Source organism: Salvia hispanica, chromosome 6, assembly GCF_029641045.1.
Source record: "Salvia hispanica isolate PSC_SH4W2 chromosome 6, Shi_PSC_v1, whole genome shotgun sequence".
In the NCBI taxonomy this organism is placed as follows: Eukaryota; Viridiplantae; Streptophyta; class Magnoliopsida; order Lamiales; family Lamiaceae; genus Salvia; species Salvia hispanica.
The window spans coordinates 29,149,586-29,169,720 of NC_142697.1; the positions used below are offsets into that span (position 1 = coordinate 29,149,586).

Consider the following 20,135-nt stretch of genomic DNA (forward strand, 5'->3'; position numbering starts at 1 on the left):
GTATGCTAATTTATTTATTTTTAATATGATTTTAGGAGTTTGATTTTGATTTCAATTTGATTTCATGTGTATTTTTGTGTTACAGGAAACCACAAGCCCAATTGAAGCCTCTCTAAAACAGCCAACCAAAGCGGCCCAGTGGGCCGAGCCAAGTTTACGCCCACAACGACTCAGATCCAAACCTACTAGGTTTAGTGATTATGTTTCAAAATAAAAGATATTTTTATCTTCTGGCTTTTCTTTGTTGCTTATAAGGATTTATTACACTAAGTTTATCTTTTATTCGAATTGATTTGTCTTAGTTCGTTTTACAAGATTTCGATTAATATAATTCCCGTGTTCAGAGTCAATCTTGATTCTAGTTTCATGTCTAACAAATGCACCATTCAAATTGTTTAGTAAATTTTGATATTCCAAGGATTAAATTTCATGTTTTTTATGATAAAATGAATTCGTGAGCAATGATAGATATAATACACGAGAAATGATAAATATATACACATTATACCTCTCAATTTTAAACTTTATATATTTAGTTATTACTCTATTACTTAATTGTCTTTTATATAAAAATTATATAGTTGAGGATTAAAAAATATAGAAATTAATCCATGTAATTTTAATTTATATTTCTTTCCTTTATTTTGTTAAAGAAAATAGCTAATAATACGGACTGCAGTGGAAGGTACGTGCGGTGGGGAGTTATTCTTAAAAATAATATCTATTTTTAATTATTTTTCTTTTTTCTTTTTTATCGTAATTATTTGGTAACCATTTCTTATTGTAAAACTTTTAACCATGAACATTTGATGCTCTTATAATTAAACTTGTAATGAACATATAATAGACTATCCCTTGTGATGAACATTATATGCATAATGTTATTACAAGGGGACAGTTCATTACATATACTTGTAATGTTCATTACAAGTGCATAAAATGTTCATTGTTTAGTAATTTTACAATAAGAATTGTTTGTATTTTAAAGCATTCATATATATATAGGGATGTGTTAAGATGACAACCCTCTTTATTGACCGCAAGAGTTAATTTCTGATAAGATTTTCTAATTAAACCCTCGATTTATAGAAAAAAGAAAGAATATTTGGAGAAGTAATATATTCAGAGGGAGGGAGATTTGGTTTACAAAATTACAAGTGTTCTTCCAACCCACCAAAAAAAGCTCAAAAATCATTTTTTTTAATCGGGAAGGAAAGTTCAAATTCTATTATGAACAGTGATAATTTTAGTAATGAAGATTGAATCAAATCTTCATGTACGAATTTCATTATTCGTAGTCTATGACTTATTTTCTCAATAATTGTAGTATATGATTTAAAAGCCATAATACGTTAACCTAATTAAACTCATATTCAATTTTTTTTCAGTAATCTATAGTAGATTAGTAGTACTAGTATGATTTGAATTCCAGTACATTGTGCGTTATTCAATAAAATTCCAAAAAAAGAGAAGATTCGAGAGAAAACAAATAAACCCTTGGAATTCTTAGAAAAAAAAAATCCTTCAATAATGTAAATATTTCCAAAATATTGGGAAAGGGCTCACAAAACCTAAGTTTACCCACTAAACCAACCCAAAATCACGCATAACTTAACTCAAAATGAGCCCACATCAATAAAGAATTTGGGAGAACAAATGCAAGTAAATATTGCCAACCAAATGAAGAAAAAATACATAATTTTTTCAGAAGATTGTAGTTTGTTAGTACTGAGTGGAGTGGGAGATGGGGAAGGGGATGGAGATGTTTCTTAATTAAATTGTGATAATTAATATACCTCACTTTTCTCAAGCAAAGATAAACACCGCTTAACACAAAATCTCAATCTCAGAAAATTATAAACGATATTTTGAAAAGGGAAAAATCACAAAATCAAAATAATCTCAATGTTGAAATGAATACGATACTTATAACAAAGACAACGGAAACTAATTAAGTTACAAAAATACATGTGAATTAAAAGCATAAAAAACACTAATCAAGACAATTTTGGAGATCCATTCTTATCTTGAAATATAATCTCTAAACCTAATAGGTTTGGATCTCAGTCGTTGCGAGCGTAAACTTGCGTTGGTTGGCGGGCAAGGCTGTTTCGGTGAGGGGCTTGTGGTTTGTGTAATGACTCCGTTCTCACGTATGTTGTCATACATATCTTGTATTGATGTAAATACATGTTTCATAGCGGTTTGCGCTTCATAATCAGGATATAAAGTTACCATCTTATCAAAAAATTGGAACGAGTATGTGTTGTTATACCCGTCGTGAGAAGTCCTTTGGTCGTACTGCCATGACCTCCCGAGTATCATAAAACAATGAAACAAAGGAATAACGTCACAAAGAATTACATCCGCGTACCATCCCATTGAAATCGGCACCAACACTTGTTCTTCCACCTTTATGACCGCGGGACTCAAGTACATGAGCACGTTATAAGGTTTTGGGTGTTTTTGAGTTGGTAGCCCCGACTCTCGAACCAATAACGTGCTAGCAAAGTTAGAGCTAACTTCCACTACTAATCTCAACAAAACATACCTTGTTGTGGACGTTTGCGCGCGTCAAGAAAAAGAACTCTCTTTGTAATTCATTTTCTTTTTTAGAGGTATTATTGGCCATCTCGATTTATTTTGATGAATGAATGACAATTTTTAATCAAACCGTATATATTTATTGGGAGCAAGAAAGGTGAAGGAATTAAGAGGATTAGAGATTTGATCTTCTTCCAACCCTAATTAAACCCTAATAAAACTTAATATTTTTTTAGTTATGGAATTAAAACCTTCAATACTTGCTTTGCGAAACAAATTTTCACCCCTCCTTTCCTTTTCGATTCAATAAGAAATATTTACTAGATATTATTATTAGACAACTTACCCCAAATTAATTACTTACATTACTTACACTCAACTTTCCAAAATAAGTACTACTATTATTTAAATATTACTTCTAAAGGGTGCAATTTGCTAGTATAAACTTTCCAAAATATATTTAAACGCTAGTATTTTTTTTTTTGGGTAAAGAAACACTATTGCAATTAAAATAATATTGTACCAAAACGATATCGTTTACAAATTTTTCAAAAAGAAAAAGTTCTGTGAGTTGTCATGGCATTTCCGCCGAATTTAAGTGAACGAATGAGACAAGGAAGAAAGTTCTTTTGTTTAATCTCTACTTAATATTAGTAATTAAATTGAGTTTACATTTATTAATATTTAAGATCGATCATCCACACCTTTCAATAATATTCTATTGCTCTTAAAATTCTTGATTTCATAGTTAATTTAGTCATCTGTATGCTAAACACGCATTCGACTGTCTACGTATGTGTCGAGGCTATCACAATTTATTAATTACTACATATAGTTACAAGATATTATTCATAAAAATAATTATTTCATCTTCCATTATTACATTAATCACAGTATTAGCATTTCACATCATGGACATACCCAACGGAGTACACCGATTATATTAGATCAGTCATTTTTTCAATTTCATTTATGTCATGTTCTATTATCATTAAATATTAATTATCGCATACAGTATAGTGTATTAATAGTTACTACAAATTAGGATTATATTATTGAGGATTGAATAATATAGAAATTAATAAATATTAATAAAAATGTTGATAAGAAATTTAACTATATTAAACTGTGATTGAAGATCAGTTTATGTAATGAAAAATTTAATAAATCCGTCTGATTTTAATTTATATTTGCTTTCATGGTGGGTAGACGGAAGTTGTATAATAACAAAGCGCATTTTTGTAAAAGCAACTTTAATAGATTGACGACGCCAGATATTTGACCACACCATTGTCTCTATTTCATTTTTACAGCAAAATATGCGTTTAAGTGGAAATATGAAAAATTAAAACGTACAGTAGTAATTTTTAAAAATTATAATTTTAATATGAAATTAATAAATTCCCCAACAAAATTTCAAAATTGTTGCATGAACCTTGATCTTAATAAGAATATCCATTAAGAGGGGTAAATTAATGCTCTTGATAGTCGAAGATACAGTGCAAGATTGTAAAGAAATAAATCAATTTTTTTAGAATTTCTTTACAATTAATGCTCTTGATATGTATTCAGCTTTACCATATCTTTTGCATTTAAGATTCACAATGTTTTAATTTATTAATCAAAAGCGAAGAACAATACTCCTACTGGCTATATAAGCTTGACAATTGGACTCATATGCAAAAAGATAGTAAAATTAAAATCTAAAAAAATCAACACAAAAATAAGTCCAAACTCATAATAAAAACAATAATATTCTATGCCTCCGCTTGGTCTTGTATTGGTGACTCACCCAATACTATTGTTTTCTCTATTGGTAACGGCGCGAATCTGATTTGCTTGGCGGAACAAGGAAGCAAAGTTACCATCTTACCAAAAAATTGGAACGTGTATGTGTTGTTATACCCGTCATGAAAGGTTCTTCGATCGTACTGCCACGGCCTCCCAAGTAACAATTGGCATATGTTCATGTGGGTAGGGACCACGTCACAATGAATCACATCCGCGTACCATCCCATCGAAAATGACATTAACACTTGATCTCACCCTTGCGACTCTGGTCTCATTAACTCTATAAGCATACGGTTTCAGATGTTTTTGAGTAGGTAACCTCAACTCTTGAACCAATAAAGTGTGAGCAAAGTTGACTTCCACCATCAACACATACCTTGTCGCGGACATATACGCGCGTGAATAAATTATTCCCCCCCCCCCCCCCCCCGGATGGTAGTATTTCATCTTCTTCTCTGGTCCCAATAACATCATCTAATTTGATAATCATAGTTGGTCGTCGATTTTGATAGCCACTAGTTTGTTTGTGTGTGAGGTATTTATTATATAATAGTAACAGTTTTTACACACAAGAGTTAATTTGATTGAATGATAAGATTTTCTAATAAAACGGTCGATTTATTATAGACAAAGGAAGAATATTTGGAGAAGTAGTAATAAAGAGGAAGGAAAATTTGGTGAATAAATCAAATTTTGTAATTTATTCATGTAATCAAATTGGCCAAAAATAATTCAACGAGTCGATTAAACTAAATCAAAATTTGTATGTATTAAAGTGAATGAGTCAATTGATCATGCCCATTGGCATATATTAATGCACTTTATCTCTAAGAACAATAGCTTAGTAAATTATCTTTACAGTTCCTAAATTTTCCTGTTATATGTTTATATATATAAATGTTAATATAAATATTTTGTAACACCATACAACCTATTCAGCCTGAATTCTCCACCAATAGATATATTCTCCTTGGACTTATAGGCACGATTGTTCCTAACATTTAACCTAAAATATCCAAACAGCTAGAGTATCATTGGCCCAGACTCAAACATACAAAATGAATCAACACAAAAGTCAGTGAAACTTCATCTTGTGATATCCCAGAAACCAACAATAAACTGAATACGTGTTATATCCAACTATTAACAACAACAATCAAGTGCCTTCTAGATCAAGAATCACCAATCTTACCTAACTCTCCTCATGTAACCACTTCAAAATTCAAAGCTCTATCTTGTCTAGCAGTGGAGTGAAAAACCAATGACAACAGACCACTCCTCCGACTTATTCTAGGTCCCAAAAAAGACAAGAACAGCGTTAACAATATATGAGTTCATATCGCATACAAATTTACATCCTAGATATCAGACATGAAAGATTAAATTGGTTTTTCACGAAAGCTTCTCCACCAGCTTCTCCACCGAGGACGAAATTTTATCCACCGAGGACGAAATTTTATCCACAGTGGACGAAAGCTTTTCAATGGACATAACTAACTCCTGAAGAACTGTTAAGACAGTTGGAGATGGCTCCTCTCGAGAAACAGGACCAGCAGTCTGAGCTTTAAGGAAGTCCTCACCCGTGGAGACCTTTTGCTTCCCTTTTTCTTTATTCTTCACAGAATTTTTATGGGATGTAGTTTCCAGGTGCTTCTTGAAATCAGATGCCTTTAGGTTAGTACAACCCTCAACAGAGGCATACGGACTGGAACGGACGCCAAATTTGCAACAGTCAGGACATAAAACACTTTCTTGTCCTAGGCGATTGCGAAAGACTTTCACTCCTGGGTGAGCAAGAGTCAAAACCGTTGCCCTCGCAGACAAAGGAATTTCAGCTGCAAAATGCAAACAATATTAAAAAGGAATTGTAAATTAGGATGGAGAATAATTATAATATAAACATACCATCAGCAACATTGTTTGAGGGCTGAGTCTGATGTTTAGAAGTAGTCCCTTCAGCCCTAGAGTGGTATTCCAATTCAGGCACTTTGTTAATGAGGGTATTGGTCTTTTCCACTGAAAAGAAGATAGTAAATTAAGCATAAAATAACTATACCATCCTCAATATTGTTTGAGGGCAGAGTCAGAATAATTTAGACTAAGAAACTAAGCATAAGATAACCATACCATCCTCAACATCCTCAGAGGAATTGTGAACTTGAGCACTCGACTTATCAGCTGAAAAAAATTATTACAAATAGGTGATTTATCAAAAGAACCGAAGTGCTGGAAGAACAATTCGTGATTGATGCGAATGAACTGAACTCTTCTGAGCAGTAGCCACAAAATCGCAATATTCGGCTAATATCTCTGGCTCAGATGTAACCTTATCAAACATTTTGTCTGAAAATAGAATAAACAACAGATTATCTAAGTACAAATTCGAAATCGTAACACAAATTCCAATCACCATTCATGTATAGAAAATCAGAGAAAATACAATGATCATACAACCAGTGATCTATGGATAAACAGAGCTAATTTTAGTGAGACAATCAAAATCACATTACAAATCGAAATAACAATCGAAAATATAATCATAGAACGAGAGAAAATAAAAATGTTCATTGAAAATACAGTTTTCTAAGCTAATCTACATATTATCAGGACTGATTCTCGACATACAATCGAAATAACATTGCAAATCGAAATAACAATCGAAAATAAGATAGATAATCATAGAACAAGAGCAAATGCAATGTTCATTGAAAATACTATTTCGTGAGCTGATTTACCGATTATCAGAACTGATTCTCGAGATAAAATCGAAATAACATTCCAAATCAAAATAACAATCGAAAATTAGAAATATATCGTAGAACGAGAGAAAGTGCAATGTTCATTAAATACACGATTTCCTGAGCTGATTTACCGGTTATCAGAACTGATTCTCGAGATCCAATCGAAATAACATTACAAATCGAAATAACAATCGGAAATCAGATAGAAAATAATAGAACGACAGAAAATGCAACAATAAAACCTAACAGCAAACGATAATCATGATATACAGATTAAGAAAACCAATCGGAATCGGAAAAAGATAATCAAATATCAAACGAAAATCATGTTGAGATGATTGAATTCAAAAATTAAATACTAACCGTAATCCGGAGAATCGGAAGTTTGATCGGGATCTTCAGCAGCCATAGCTAGTGTGAGATGGAGAGAAAAAGGAAAACTTGGCGGGAAAGAAAAAGTGATTGAAAAATCGTTTACTCTGCTTACCGATATTTTAAAGGGTAGTATTTAAATAATAATTTATCGCGCGAAATGCTTGAGTAATATGTAATTATTCAAAATATTAAATAAGAAAAATATAATGGAATTATGTAATGAAAATTTTGAAATAAAAATGACAGAATAAATATGCATAAATTGTACAAATAAACAATATCCAAACTTTTTAGATTTAATTTGAAATTAAAAAAATAATATTGTTATCTTGTTGTGTTCTTATATAGGAATAAGAAATAAACCATATAAAATCTTTGCAAAATTATAAAATGATTTGAAGATTGATTCTAATTTAGTTGTGGCTTTTAAGTCATATACTACAAATTACTGAGAAAATAAGTCATATACTACAAATAATGAAATTCGTACATGAAGATTTGATTCTATCTTCATTAATAAAATTATCACACATAAACTTTCCTTACCGATTTAAACAAAAAAAAAAATGATTTTTGAGCTTTTTTGGTGGGTTGGAAGAAGACTCATACTATTCAATATTTTTCAAACTAAAACTAATGGATGCATAATCAAAAAATTTGAATATTGTTGATTTCAACACCCGATCCATTTGTTGGAAAGAAAACGACTTACAAGGAGTAACTTCATTTGGTTTAAATTTTGAAGAAATTGAATGGTACATTTCTCAGGCATGGAAACCTTAATTAAGTTTGCATGCAGAATCAAATAAAGATTGACTCTAGGCTCTAACTAATTAAGACACACAAATTTTAGCAATTAAAATCTTGAAAAACAAACTTGACAACTCATTCCGACTTTATACTCAAACCTCGATCTAAATTAACTAATTAAGTGTTACGTATTAACGAGAGATCAATTCAATTCAAGAGCACTCAGCAATTAGAGAAGCTAAGTGTCGAATTTTACGGTCCCCGATGAAGGAAAAGATTAGGAATTTAACCTTTAAATTAAACTCCAATATACTTATTTTTTTGTCATTTTTTAAATTAAATGACAAAAATTTCTTTCAAACTCCCCTTTTATATATTGTATAGATATATTGTATAGATGTATAGATTTCTCAATAAATGAATAGAAAAAGATCGAGAATGATTTATAAATTCACAAAAATTGGCAGAATCAAGATTGTCTCTAAAACTCAATATATAATTTAATTAATAAAAAACGAACTACAATAACAATTGGACTCATGCAAAAAGATAAAATTCAAATCTGAATGCATATAAGGACACAAAAAATAAGAAGTTCAAACTTATATAATAAAAACCATAGTAAAAAGTGCAACTGGTTAGATTTGCTCGTTAGATAAGGGAAACAAAGTTACCGTCTTATCAAAAATTTGGATAGTGTATGTGTTGCCATGTTGGTTCTTTTATCGTAATATCATGGCCTCCCAAGTATCAAATTGCACAAGCAAATAGGAACCACGTCACAATGAATCACATCAGTATAAAATCCCATCGAAAACGGCACAAACACTTGCTCTAGAACCCGGTACTCCCTCGTGTCATCAAATTGTAAGTTATATGGTTTTCGGGTGTTTTTGAGTGGGTAGTTCCAACTGTTGAACCAATGAAGTACTAGCAAAATTAATAAGATTTCCACCATCAATCACAACAATATCGTGAACATATACGCGCGTGAAGAAAATATTCTCCCGTTGATTAGTTGGTAATTGATTTAAACACTAATGACAATGGTATAGAGTTATTTTATAATTGAAGAAAACATTCTCCCGTTGATTAGTTGGTAACTGATTATAGTCGGCTCTGACAATCATAGTTGGCCAATTTTAAACATTGGTATAGAATTATTTTATAATAAAATCGTGTACCGTATATTACGATTAATGAATATAGTATCAACCCTTCATGTACGAATTTCATTTACTGATAGGATTACAAATATCTTTGACTTTTTTTCTCAATAATTTGTAGTGTGATTTAAAAGCCATAATACGTTAAGCTACTATTTTTCATTAAATTTTGGGAATGGGCCCACAAAACCCACTAGATCAGCCCAAAATCAGGCAAAACTCCAAATAGGCCCAAATATACATCAGCATAGAAAAGATTGTCACACTTCATAGTTCATACTTTTGGCTACTGTTGAAATCTTTGTAGAAATAAGGATTTATTGCATAAAAATCCAATGAAAGCTGGGATGTAAAATCCATTACATTCCACGTTCATTTTGTATTTTTATTTTTAGATTTCAATATCCCAAATTTATATTACACCTATCATCAAATACTTGAAAGGCCACGACCGTGCGCGTGATCTAAAGAACTGTTTCTTTTTGGAAAATTCGTAAAACAATACCTATACGTCCCGTAAGAATACAGACTCTTTCCTTTTTAGTCCGTCGTCCCACAATAATATGCACTTTTAATTTTAGAAACTAGTCTTTCTCTAATAAAGTGAGACCCATTCGTCACCAACAATACCTTAATTACTTTTACTCTCTATGTTTTTCTTACTTTGTCAACTTTACATTAAAACACATATAGAACTCAAAGTGCGGACTGAGGGAGTATTGTTTTGGTATTTCTCTAGTGATGTTTTGACTTTAAGATGGGTCTTTTTGGTTTTCGATTTATGTTCCTTTTTGTGTTGCACTACTAATAATTTCTTATGTATTTTTTTCACGAAGGAGATACGATGATTTGAAGAGAACCGTAATTAGATTTTAATACTCCGTAACGGTGTTTTAATCAAACTTGCTAATAGGTGTGGGAATTCGGTCGGTTCGGTTCCGACCGAACCGATTAGTCGGCTAACCGACTCCTATTTTTTTTCGAAATCTAGAACCGAAATCGAACCTTTTGTCAATTCGGTTCCTTGAGGAACCGATCGGTTCGGTCTTCGGTTCCAACAATGGAACCGAATTAAGTGTAATATAATACATTAAGTAATAAGTCGTGAAATCAAAAGGACAAAAACCATAATTTCATTTCATCATCAAAACCAAAATTCCAACAAAGTTTATAAAACTAAGTCCAAAACCAATATAAACCAACATCATTCATCAAACTAATTTTTACTTATCTAAAACAATAATAATAAAACTAAAACAAATATATAAAAATTAAATATTTAGAAAATACTCCATCTGTCCCGCTTTTGGAGTCCCGGTTGAGATAAATTAATAAAAAATGCCTAAAAGTGTTAAAAGTGGGTCCCAACATCCACTACAACTAATTAAAAAGTGTTAAAAGTGGGTCCCAACAACCATTATAACATTTATTTATGGACACTCAATTAAAAGTGAGTCCCAATATTCACTACAATATTTATTTATTACACACTAAAACACTTTTTTCTTAAAATATGTGTCCGACTCAACCGGGACTCCTAAAGCGGGACGGAGGGAGTAACGGCTATTCGGTTCTAACCTTTCGGTTCTCGGTTAGAACCGGAACCGAGATTAGCTTAAAATTAATAACCGGAACCTTAACCTTATTTTTTCGATTCTCGTTTTTTTTGATTCTCGGTTAACCGAAAACCGAAAAAATATTGTTCGATTCTCGGTTAACCAAGAACCGAAAACCGTTTCCCTAAGCCTACTTGCTAATCATATGAGAAAAGATAATAAAATAGCAAAATTGTCAGTATTTCCAATTCCGCCTTGATCAAATCTCTCAAACGCCGCAAAAATCGAGCGAAAGTCTCAACCAATGTATGGAGCATCAGGAAAATTGGGCAGGTGGATGAGAGCTTCAGCCTCGTTAGGGAGAGCCCTTTCAGTTTTGGGATGGAAATAAAGCTGACAACTGACCTTGTGGAGGAGATCAAGGGCGTGGGAATGTGAGTTTTTTGAATTTAATTTGCGGCGTTCTAGGTTGATTGTTTTTGGTTAAGAGGTTTTAGCTGAAAATTGGAGATGTTTTGTGATTAATTGCTCTGGTTTTGTTTTATGATCAATTGCGCTAGTTTTGTATTGGATTGAAGCATGGTGATAGGGTTTAGCTGCAAATTTGAGCTCTGAATGTATTCTGAGTTGCATATGCCATACTGGAATTAGGTGGCTAGCACAGAAAATTTCTGAATTTCTTTTATTTGGAGATTTCTTATGCTGCCAACATGCAAGATTGCTGGCTCTCTTTTGATAGGCATCAGTCGAGCATAAATTGCTTAGTTTTGAGCTTAGTATGTTGAGAAACACATTAAATTTGGTAATGAAAGAAAAGAAGAAAGAAAGGAAAAGTTATTGATGATATGGTTTTGTTATTGAAACTGCTGCAGTGCTGCATAACAACATAAGCTTACTACTATTATCTGAAGTTGATTTCACAAGATAGATATGAGATTACAAAGTTTGGACTCACTTTTATTACAACACAGCATAAATTGCTTTGTGTTCTTATATTTTTCTCCCACAGGTTATTCAAGTAGGGGTCAAAACCGCAAATTCACTTGATCCAGGAACCAGGGGACTTATGTGATACTATATATGAAGAACGTCAGAGTGGCGAAGTTGGAAATGGCTTGCTTGTAGAACAGGAGGAACTTGGCGTAAGGTTAATGTACAGCGAGAATTAGATGAATCAACTAAAAATCATGTCTAAAGGCGGTCAGAATAAGCCGAGCATAATATGAAAGCATCAAAGTGTCAGAATTAGCTCAACCTTCAACGACTTCTAAAATGAACATAACTTTTAATAATTTTTACTTATTAATATAATGATTTGCATTAATGGGAGGTAAAAAAAATATTTTGTATAGCCTGACGTGTCAATCCTGCTGCTCACTTACCTGATGATATTAGTGGGTTGTTATCGTAAAAAAATCATGCTTCTCTGAGAAAAATGATATTTTTTTCGTTGGGGGAGGGATAGCTGGTGAGCTTTGGTTGACTAGGATACAATACATACATGATGTGTGTGATTTTTGGACTAACCGACTAAAATTGTTAAATGTACATATTTGTGATGGATGCCACTTCTAATAGACACCCTGATATTTGTTCAATCCCAATCTCGAGCGGGAAATACTAGGGATGTTTTCAATCCATTGGCCTGAACTTTGGATTTTACGCATCAACTCCTTCAACTTGTGTAGTCGTGGTTGTGAAAGAACTTGATTAATACTATTCCATATTAAGTTTTCTTTACCTTGGCTGGAACTTTCTGGACACTAATATGCCCCCATTTTCAGTAATATTATAAAAGAATGAATTTCTGCATTTTGCCAGCTATAGAAATTTGTTTGAGTTTTGAGTGATCAGTTCAAACATAACTTGTAGTCTTGTAGCCATTTAGCATGGTTCTCCAAAGTTGGACTTATTCCTATCAGTTTGCTTCTTTAATCCTTTTTCTCTTCGTGATAACATAGCTATTGTGTTAGATCATCAGAATTCAGCTGTGAAGAATCAAATGAAGGCATTTGCTGCTTCCGAGTGCAAGTGGTTTTTAGTTACAATGCAAGTTTTTCTTTGTCGCCCACAATTTTTACTTTTTAAGTTTGGTTGTCAGTTACTGCTTACTACTGAATGAATATTGTTTTCAGTAAACAGCCACAATTCTGGACTTCTGATAAGGATAATTTCCTAAGCAGGGGTTTCCCCTTTAAAATGTCATCTTTGCTAAAAAATAATGATCGTGTTGCCTCTTTTTTTCCAAATCGTGGAATACAGAGGTATGGAAATATATATGAATCACATTAAAAGTTTTTCTGATTGTGTGTTTATGCGATGCCCATTTCGAAAATTTGGATTTTTAAGGTTTTGTGGAATACCTTAGGCAGTTTCTGTAGTTTACTCGCACATATACATAGTGTAATTGTGTAAATTGATGGTAAATAATGCATTTGAAGCAGAATCGTGCCTATTGTGGATGCTACTAAACACAGTTTGTTTTGGTTTGATGAATAGCTTTGAGAATGTGGGTAGTTGTAAAGATGGGATTTGTTCAGTGTATTACATTGGTTTAGTTGTGTTTTAGAAATATAAAATAGTGTGAATAAGCTTAGAATGATGGTGAAATGATAGGTTACATTAAGGATTTTGAAGTTCATGATTCACATAGGGTGGGGAGGATAAGCGTGCATCTGCAGTGGAGGGTGAACGATTGTCGGGCTCTCACATATCGACAAGACATCAAGGCAGTACATTGAGAGCTACAAAACTCAAATGCTTCCAGTGCGCCAGGTTTGATTGTTTCCTGCACAAACTTATTTGTTGGTGATTTGAATCCTATTTATCTGCTGTTGCATCTAGGCTTTGATGGTTGAATAATGTGAATCTTGCTCAAAACCACAACATCTTTTGTCATTTGAGGGCTTCCTGAATTTTGTAATATGATCCAATTAAGGAATCAATGGTTGTACTTAGCTCGTTGTTTATTTTATGAAGTTAGAGACCCAATAATTTGGTACAGTCCAGCAAGAGGCTTGTTTGGTTAGGCAATTGAATTAATAGTTTTCTTTTATGGGTGATACTGAATAGACATCACTTCTCAATTCAAGACATTGATCGACTACACATGTAATTCGTTTTGACATATTCTTTTTGAACTCAACTCACCTGATATTTATGTTTTTTTAGGCTGTGGAATTTGGAAATATCTGGGGGGATAAATCTACACTAAGATGGTTCCGTGATGGTAAAATTGCAGAAGGTGCAGGTAAGGAATTATGTTGCATATTTTGCTGATTTGGAGTACTGATGATAATATAATGATATTCTCATGCACATTCTTAATTTTAGTATGGGAGCACGAAGCATGGGAAAAACATCTTATCATAAAGGAAATATGTGAGCATGTTCTTATGCGCCATCTGTCCCTTCCAAAACAAAATATCATTACAATTGTAGATCACCTTCATTTCGTACTTCGCCACAGCAACAAAGGTATGTTGTTGCCTTTTTTAGTTATTTCTAATGGTTTTTATAAGCCTGAAGACAGTAAAATCATTGACAGTTGTATTATGTTTTCAGATCCTGTATCCTGGCGCTGGAAGTTTAATGAAGGCTTATGATGACCTGTCGAAGCATCTGCGACTTCTTGATGACATTCCCCTAAGAATATCTAGTGTACAGCCTCTGGATTCGGGTTCTTTTCCTGCTTTATGTCCCACCCCCATGTTGTGATTCTCTCATGTTCACATGCTTGTGTAAGATCTTTATTAAAATAGAGATAAATTGTATATCAACGATTTTCCTCCTGATTTAATGTCCTCAACCCTGTACAGTGCTTCTCACATGATTACATGCTTGCCAAAGAAAACCTTTTTATAATATAGAGATGCAGTTACAATACCCAAGTGGAAACTAGAGTATTTCCTTTTTTTGCTGAGTAGCATGCTCAAGAAAGCTTTATAGGCTCTGTATTCCGAAATAGTCCCTTATTTTAAATTGCACATGGAAGGAAACCCTTAGCTTAGCAACGTATTGCAATTTCTACTTTTAAACTAGTACTAAACCTGCCATGTTTCTGGCCTCTATTTATGTCAAACAGAAAACAATATGTATTCAAATTTGAATTATGTTTTTGAATGTGTCCAATTGTTGTTGGCTTTTTATTACTAAATTATCGAGATTTAGAGACAATCTTGATTTAGGCTCAATTTCAGAGACCTGAACAATATTTACATTTAAACTAGCTATTTTTTATATATATATTTTTTTGGAATTATCTTGGAATATTTACTTGCATTTGTTCTCCCAAATTTTTTATAGAGACCAGGAAATAATATGCTTACGCATATGAGTTATTTTGGCTGATTTAGTGGATATATTTAGGTTTTGTGAGCCCTTTTCCGATAATTCAGATGTTTGGCTTCGTGTCATATTCCTCATACTACACTCCACAAGGCAATGGAAGTGTGTTATCATGTGCATTTTACTCCTTATTGTGATAGCCTAGAAAGGGGAGGACTGGAGTTTCAGTTCATCGCCTTGGTGGGGGCTAAGTTTTGAATGTTGAGATTTCGAAAAGATAATTTTCTTATTACTTGACATGGTGATGGGGGTTATTGTACACAATTCAAACAAAACACCTCAATAATTTGACAGTTTTAGAATTTTTTTTTAAAACTTTTAGTTGGTTACGGTTAGTGGAGATTCGAGCACTGCTTGTTTGAATGGCGTGAAGTGTTAATATGCTCTTAACATGCTGTATTGTGACAGGGAGACACACATAAGTTTGAGATTGCAGAGGACATGTTTTGGAGAGATGGGGAGCCGTTTAGGATAATTGGAGGAGACTTGCATTATTTCCAAGTGCATCCGGAGGTATGCAATGCTGCTATGCTTTTAGTAATTTTATTCAGTTAGAGCCTTAGACCAAGCATCATGATTTTCAGGATATAAATGTCGTTGTAAATGGATATTTTTGATCTCATGGCGGCATAATAATCTTTAAATTTGTGTAAATTATGAATTTCAGTATTGGAGAGATCGACAGCTGAGAGCAAAGGCATTGGGGTTAAACACGATTCAAACTTATGTACCCTGGAACTTACATGAGCCAAAACAAGGTCATCTGGTATTTGAGGGCATTGCAGACATAATTTCATTTCTCGAGCTATGCAAGGAATTGGATTTGTTGGTTATGCTGCGTCCTGGGTCCTATATCTGTGGTGGTTAGTAAACTTTCATGTTGGTTCCAATAAGAGCTTATTTCTTGAAATCCTATTGATTATTTGATTTTGCATCTGAATTTGAGTCTTTACTCAGCTGAAGGCTGACTCAACTTCTACGTATTCTGTAATGCTTGGATTATAGAATTTGGTGCTTTGTACTCTGGATGATTCAATAACATTCATACTGATAATTTGTGTGATTACAAATGATAAACTGCAATATAGCATCTCTGGTTTTGCAAGTTATATGGGCAGTTATGCAGAATTTTACCTATCATAGTTGGTTATGGAATAATTGAAATTTGGAAGTGAGTACTTACCTATAATAGTTGTTTTTGTATGCGAATCAATTGCTTTAAATACGATCTCTCTTTTGGCATTTTCTTACCATCAGCAAATATCCTTCGCTTCTAATTAATACGTGCATGAGTTTTCCATGTTGATCCTAGCTGGAAAAGGCCAAGTATAACTGTTATTGTGTGGTTGGAGTTTTCCCTCTTTTTACACCATCATTTTAAGATTCTCAGGTGGCAGATTTTGACCTTAATGTGTTCGCCCTTGTTGCATGAGTCCTCTCTTTGATCCATACACACATAATTTAAGCTCATTATCTATCATATTTTTATCAGCTAGGAATTGTGATGCAATTTTGTGCGAGCGGTTCTTTCTTTGATAATTCCTTCTACTTACCTTTTCTTAATTTTTGTCGTCGTAGAGTGGGATTTGGGTGGCTTCCCTGCTTGGTTGCTTGCCGAAGAGCCTCCTATTAGATTAAGATCATCAGACCCTGCCTACCTTGGATTGGTATAATCTAATATTCTTCATGCTTCATCAGCTGTAAACTAATCTTACTTGCTTGAGTGTTTTATTTATCTATAGATTTACCTTGTTGATGCATTCTTAAACAACACTGACCCTCGGCTTGGACCTAAAGAAGTAGTGGGGTACTTTTTACCTTGAATGTTCACTTATAAATTCATACAAAATGTAAAGCTAACCCATGCTAATACGATTCAAAAAAATAAACAAGTTTGGCTAAGTAAAAATATTTGATGAATATCAGATTGTTTCAATGTTCGATGTATACATACAACACTGAGTATACAAGAAACCTGGATTCAAATGCATGCAATTCACTAAGTTCTCTTAATTGTCTAGCTATTGTAGAATAATTATTTTTCGGTGATTACCCTTCATTCATTCGGTAGTTAATAGGAATGTTTAATGGTTGTTGGGACATAACTGCAGGTTGAGAAGTGGTGGGGAATCCTACTTCCAAAAGTGTCTCCGCTTCTTTACAGCAATGGGTGTCCAATTGTAATGGTCCAGGTAGGATAAAACTACACTATGCCACAATGTTACTGGAATATTTAAACCAAGTACGTTTCTGCTAAGTATGAACAGACTGTTACTTGAAGTATATTGACATGACATCTAAACATTGATGTATTGAAACCATACTTGACCTTCAGAACTTTGGTTCCATGTCAAACTAAAATAACTATAGAGCATGTGGTTCTTTGTGACACTTTGAATTGCAGTAGATGTCGAAAAGATATACGGAGTAGTAATTTTTTCCCACGCTGTCATTGATCCAGAACTGACTATCTTCTTCTTCTTTTTATATCTTCGCCGTCATTGAAGTTTCTACTGGTGTTTGCAGGTACACTACTGATGGCGGTGAAAGGGTAAATCTGGAGAAAGGAACAATTCGAGGAGATGCTGTTTTCTCAGGTTAGACAATATGAGTTTTCGGGATGAGTCTCTGGTTTGCAACTTAGATATTGCTTTGTCTGCAAATTTCATTACTGAGTGACTGTTTCGAGGTAGTATAGCAATTAACAATAAAGGATCATTTTCAATGAATAGTCTTTCTTCCACATAATTTGTATAATGGATATACCTTTCAAAACACATGAACTTCATATCTTTATTTATTTGCAGCGGTTGACTTCACCACCGGAGACGACCCATGGCCCAAATTCAAGCTGCAGAAAGAGTTCAATGCACCGGGAAAATCACCTCCACTGTCAACGTTGGTCTTTTGTTACTTCTCTCCCCTTTTTTTCTTAACTCTACGTCGGCTCCACTGAATATGTCCATAATTTTCTGCATGCTTATCGTTTCAGGGAGTTCTATGCTGGTTGGCTTACACACCGGGGGGACACTATTGCAACCACCGGTGCAGTTTTTACTGCTGCCTACTTGGACAAGATTTTGTCAAAGAATGGATCCGCTGTCCTCTATGTACGAAATTGCCCTCAACCTTCTTTTCTTGTAACTATTTTTTTCTGCTCATTGGATTCCATGTACATTTGAATCTAGATGGCGCATGGTGGGACGAACTTTGGATTCTATAACGGTGCTAATACCGGAGATGATGAGTCGGCCTACAAGCCAGATCTTACTTCCTATGATTATGTGAGGCAGATCATTATATTTTTCCTTTTCTTCTAAAAGTTCAGCAATCTTTTTCTAACTCCTCCTCCCTTGCGTCTGGCACCTGTTTCACTAGGATGCACCGATAAGTGAATCGGGTGATGTGGACAATGCAAAGTACAAAGGTAATCTTACCTTTACATGTCCGCTGTAATACATCTCGTCATTTCTTTTTTCGTGCCCGTTTAAAATGTCTGAAGTATTGCTACTGGATGCAACTTCTTCCAGCTAAAGATTTGAAATAAACAACGTCAATATCATGAAATGGATGCTTACAATTGACATTTAAATCCAACAAAATTTCAACCAATTGACTAAACTTTCGACAATTGCCTAGCTTTTCATACTAGTATAAAACTATTCATCCTATCTGAAATCTTGGTAATGTCAAATATTACAAAGAGACTTCTTTTCTTTACATCCTTATCCATTCGAAGGCAAAGATAAACTTTTAGTTTCATATACTGCTAATGTGCTACAGATTCCTATGGCTGAATGTGTCGTGTGTTGGTACATTTGTGCAATGCATAATAATCTCTATCCTTCACGAAACGTTTACTGGTAATCCATCTTCTTAATATGGTTTCATATTGCTTGCAGCTTTGAGAAGTGTCATCGCAAAATATAGCCCTCAGCCTCTTGCTTCTGTCCCTTCCAACAATGAAAAGGTAGCTTATGGGCGTATCAAGCTACATAAAAGCTCGTTTTTGTACGACGCAACCAGGATGACCTTGCTGATGCCGTAGAGTTTGAGAACCCGTTTTTAATGGTAGCTATTGGACAGGTGATAAGAGTATAAAATATATTTTGTTCGTTCTTTCAAATGCTTATGAAATGAATTATTACTACAAATTCCGGTTTAAATATTTCAGATGTTTGGCTTCGTGTCATATTCCTCATACTACACTCCACAAGGCAATGGAAGTGTGTTATCAATACCAAAGGTCTTCTCATCGTATCAATAGCTGCTAAACTTTCTTGGTTGTATTTCATCGTAGTTGCATTTCATAATGATATCATCTCAAATTAAGGGTTTAGGGTTTAGGGTTTAACAGGTGCATGATAGAGCTCAAGTGTTTATTTCCTGTGCTGAAGATAGTGGGAGACGGCCAACGTATGTTGGTGTCATCACAAGATGGGGATCATCATGTAGAATACTAAAATCGGATCAAATCTCTGAAAAAATCAATAAAGAATGTAATGAGAAAAAAGAGAGAAATGTGTGGATTATAAACTATCAAATGCCATATATTTAGAGTAGCAAAATAGAAGTCTCTTTCACTTCCTCCACTTATAGCTAAAATAAACAGAATTAACTTCCTACAATCAAAACCTATAAATATGAAAAAAAAACGTTAAAAAAATTGAATAATTAGTTTCATTCCCAAGATGTTATAGGGGACACACATTATTTCTTATAATAAGATAATAACTTAATATTTGTACTTTCTTTTCTTCTTGGAAGTATTAGTTTTTGTTTAATTATAAGCTAGGTGCAATTTTGATGCACATTAAAAAAATAGTATATTTGCTTCTATGATCGATATGTTTATTTTTTAAATT

The 20,135-nt window shown here is 33.4% G+C and overlaps 1 protein-coding gene across 1 annotated transcript; it reads left to right on the forward strand.

Annotated features, from left to right (window-relative positions):
• Positions 1–11,168: 11,168 nt before the first annotated feature.
• Positions 11,169–19,624, forward strand: LOC125206532 (beta-galactosidase 17). Its single transcript, XM_089061755.1, is given in 18 exon segments — positions 11,169–11,357; positions 11,933–13,698; positions 14,095–14,173; positions 14,257–14,400; positions 14,488–14,583; positions 15,679–15,783; positions 15,938–16,133; positions 16,849–16,937; positions 17,382–17,464; positions 17,466–17,512; positions 17,778–17,867; positions 18,078–18,168; positions 18,263–18,380; positions 18,459–18,554; positions 18,649–18,697; positions 19,173–19,286; positions 19,289–19,356; positions 19,445–19,624. Coding segments are annotated over 14 exon segments (1,308 nt in total). The 5' UTR covers positions 11,169–11,357; positions 11,933–13,698; positions 14,095–14,173; positions 14,257–14,400; positions 14,488–14,514; the 3' UTR covers positions 19,538–19,624.
• Positions 19,625–20,135: the final 511 nt, after the last annotated feature.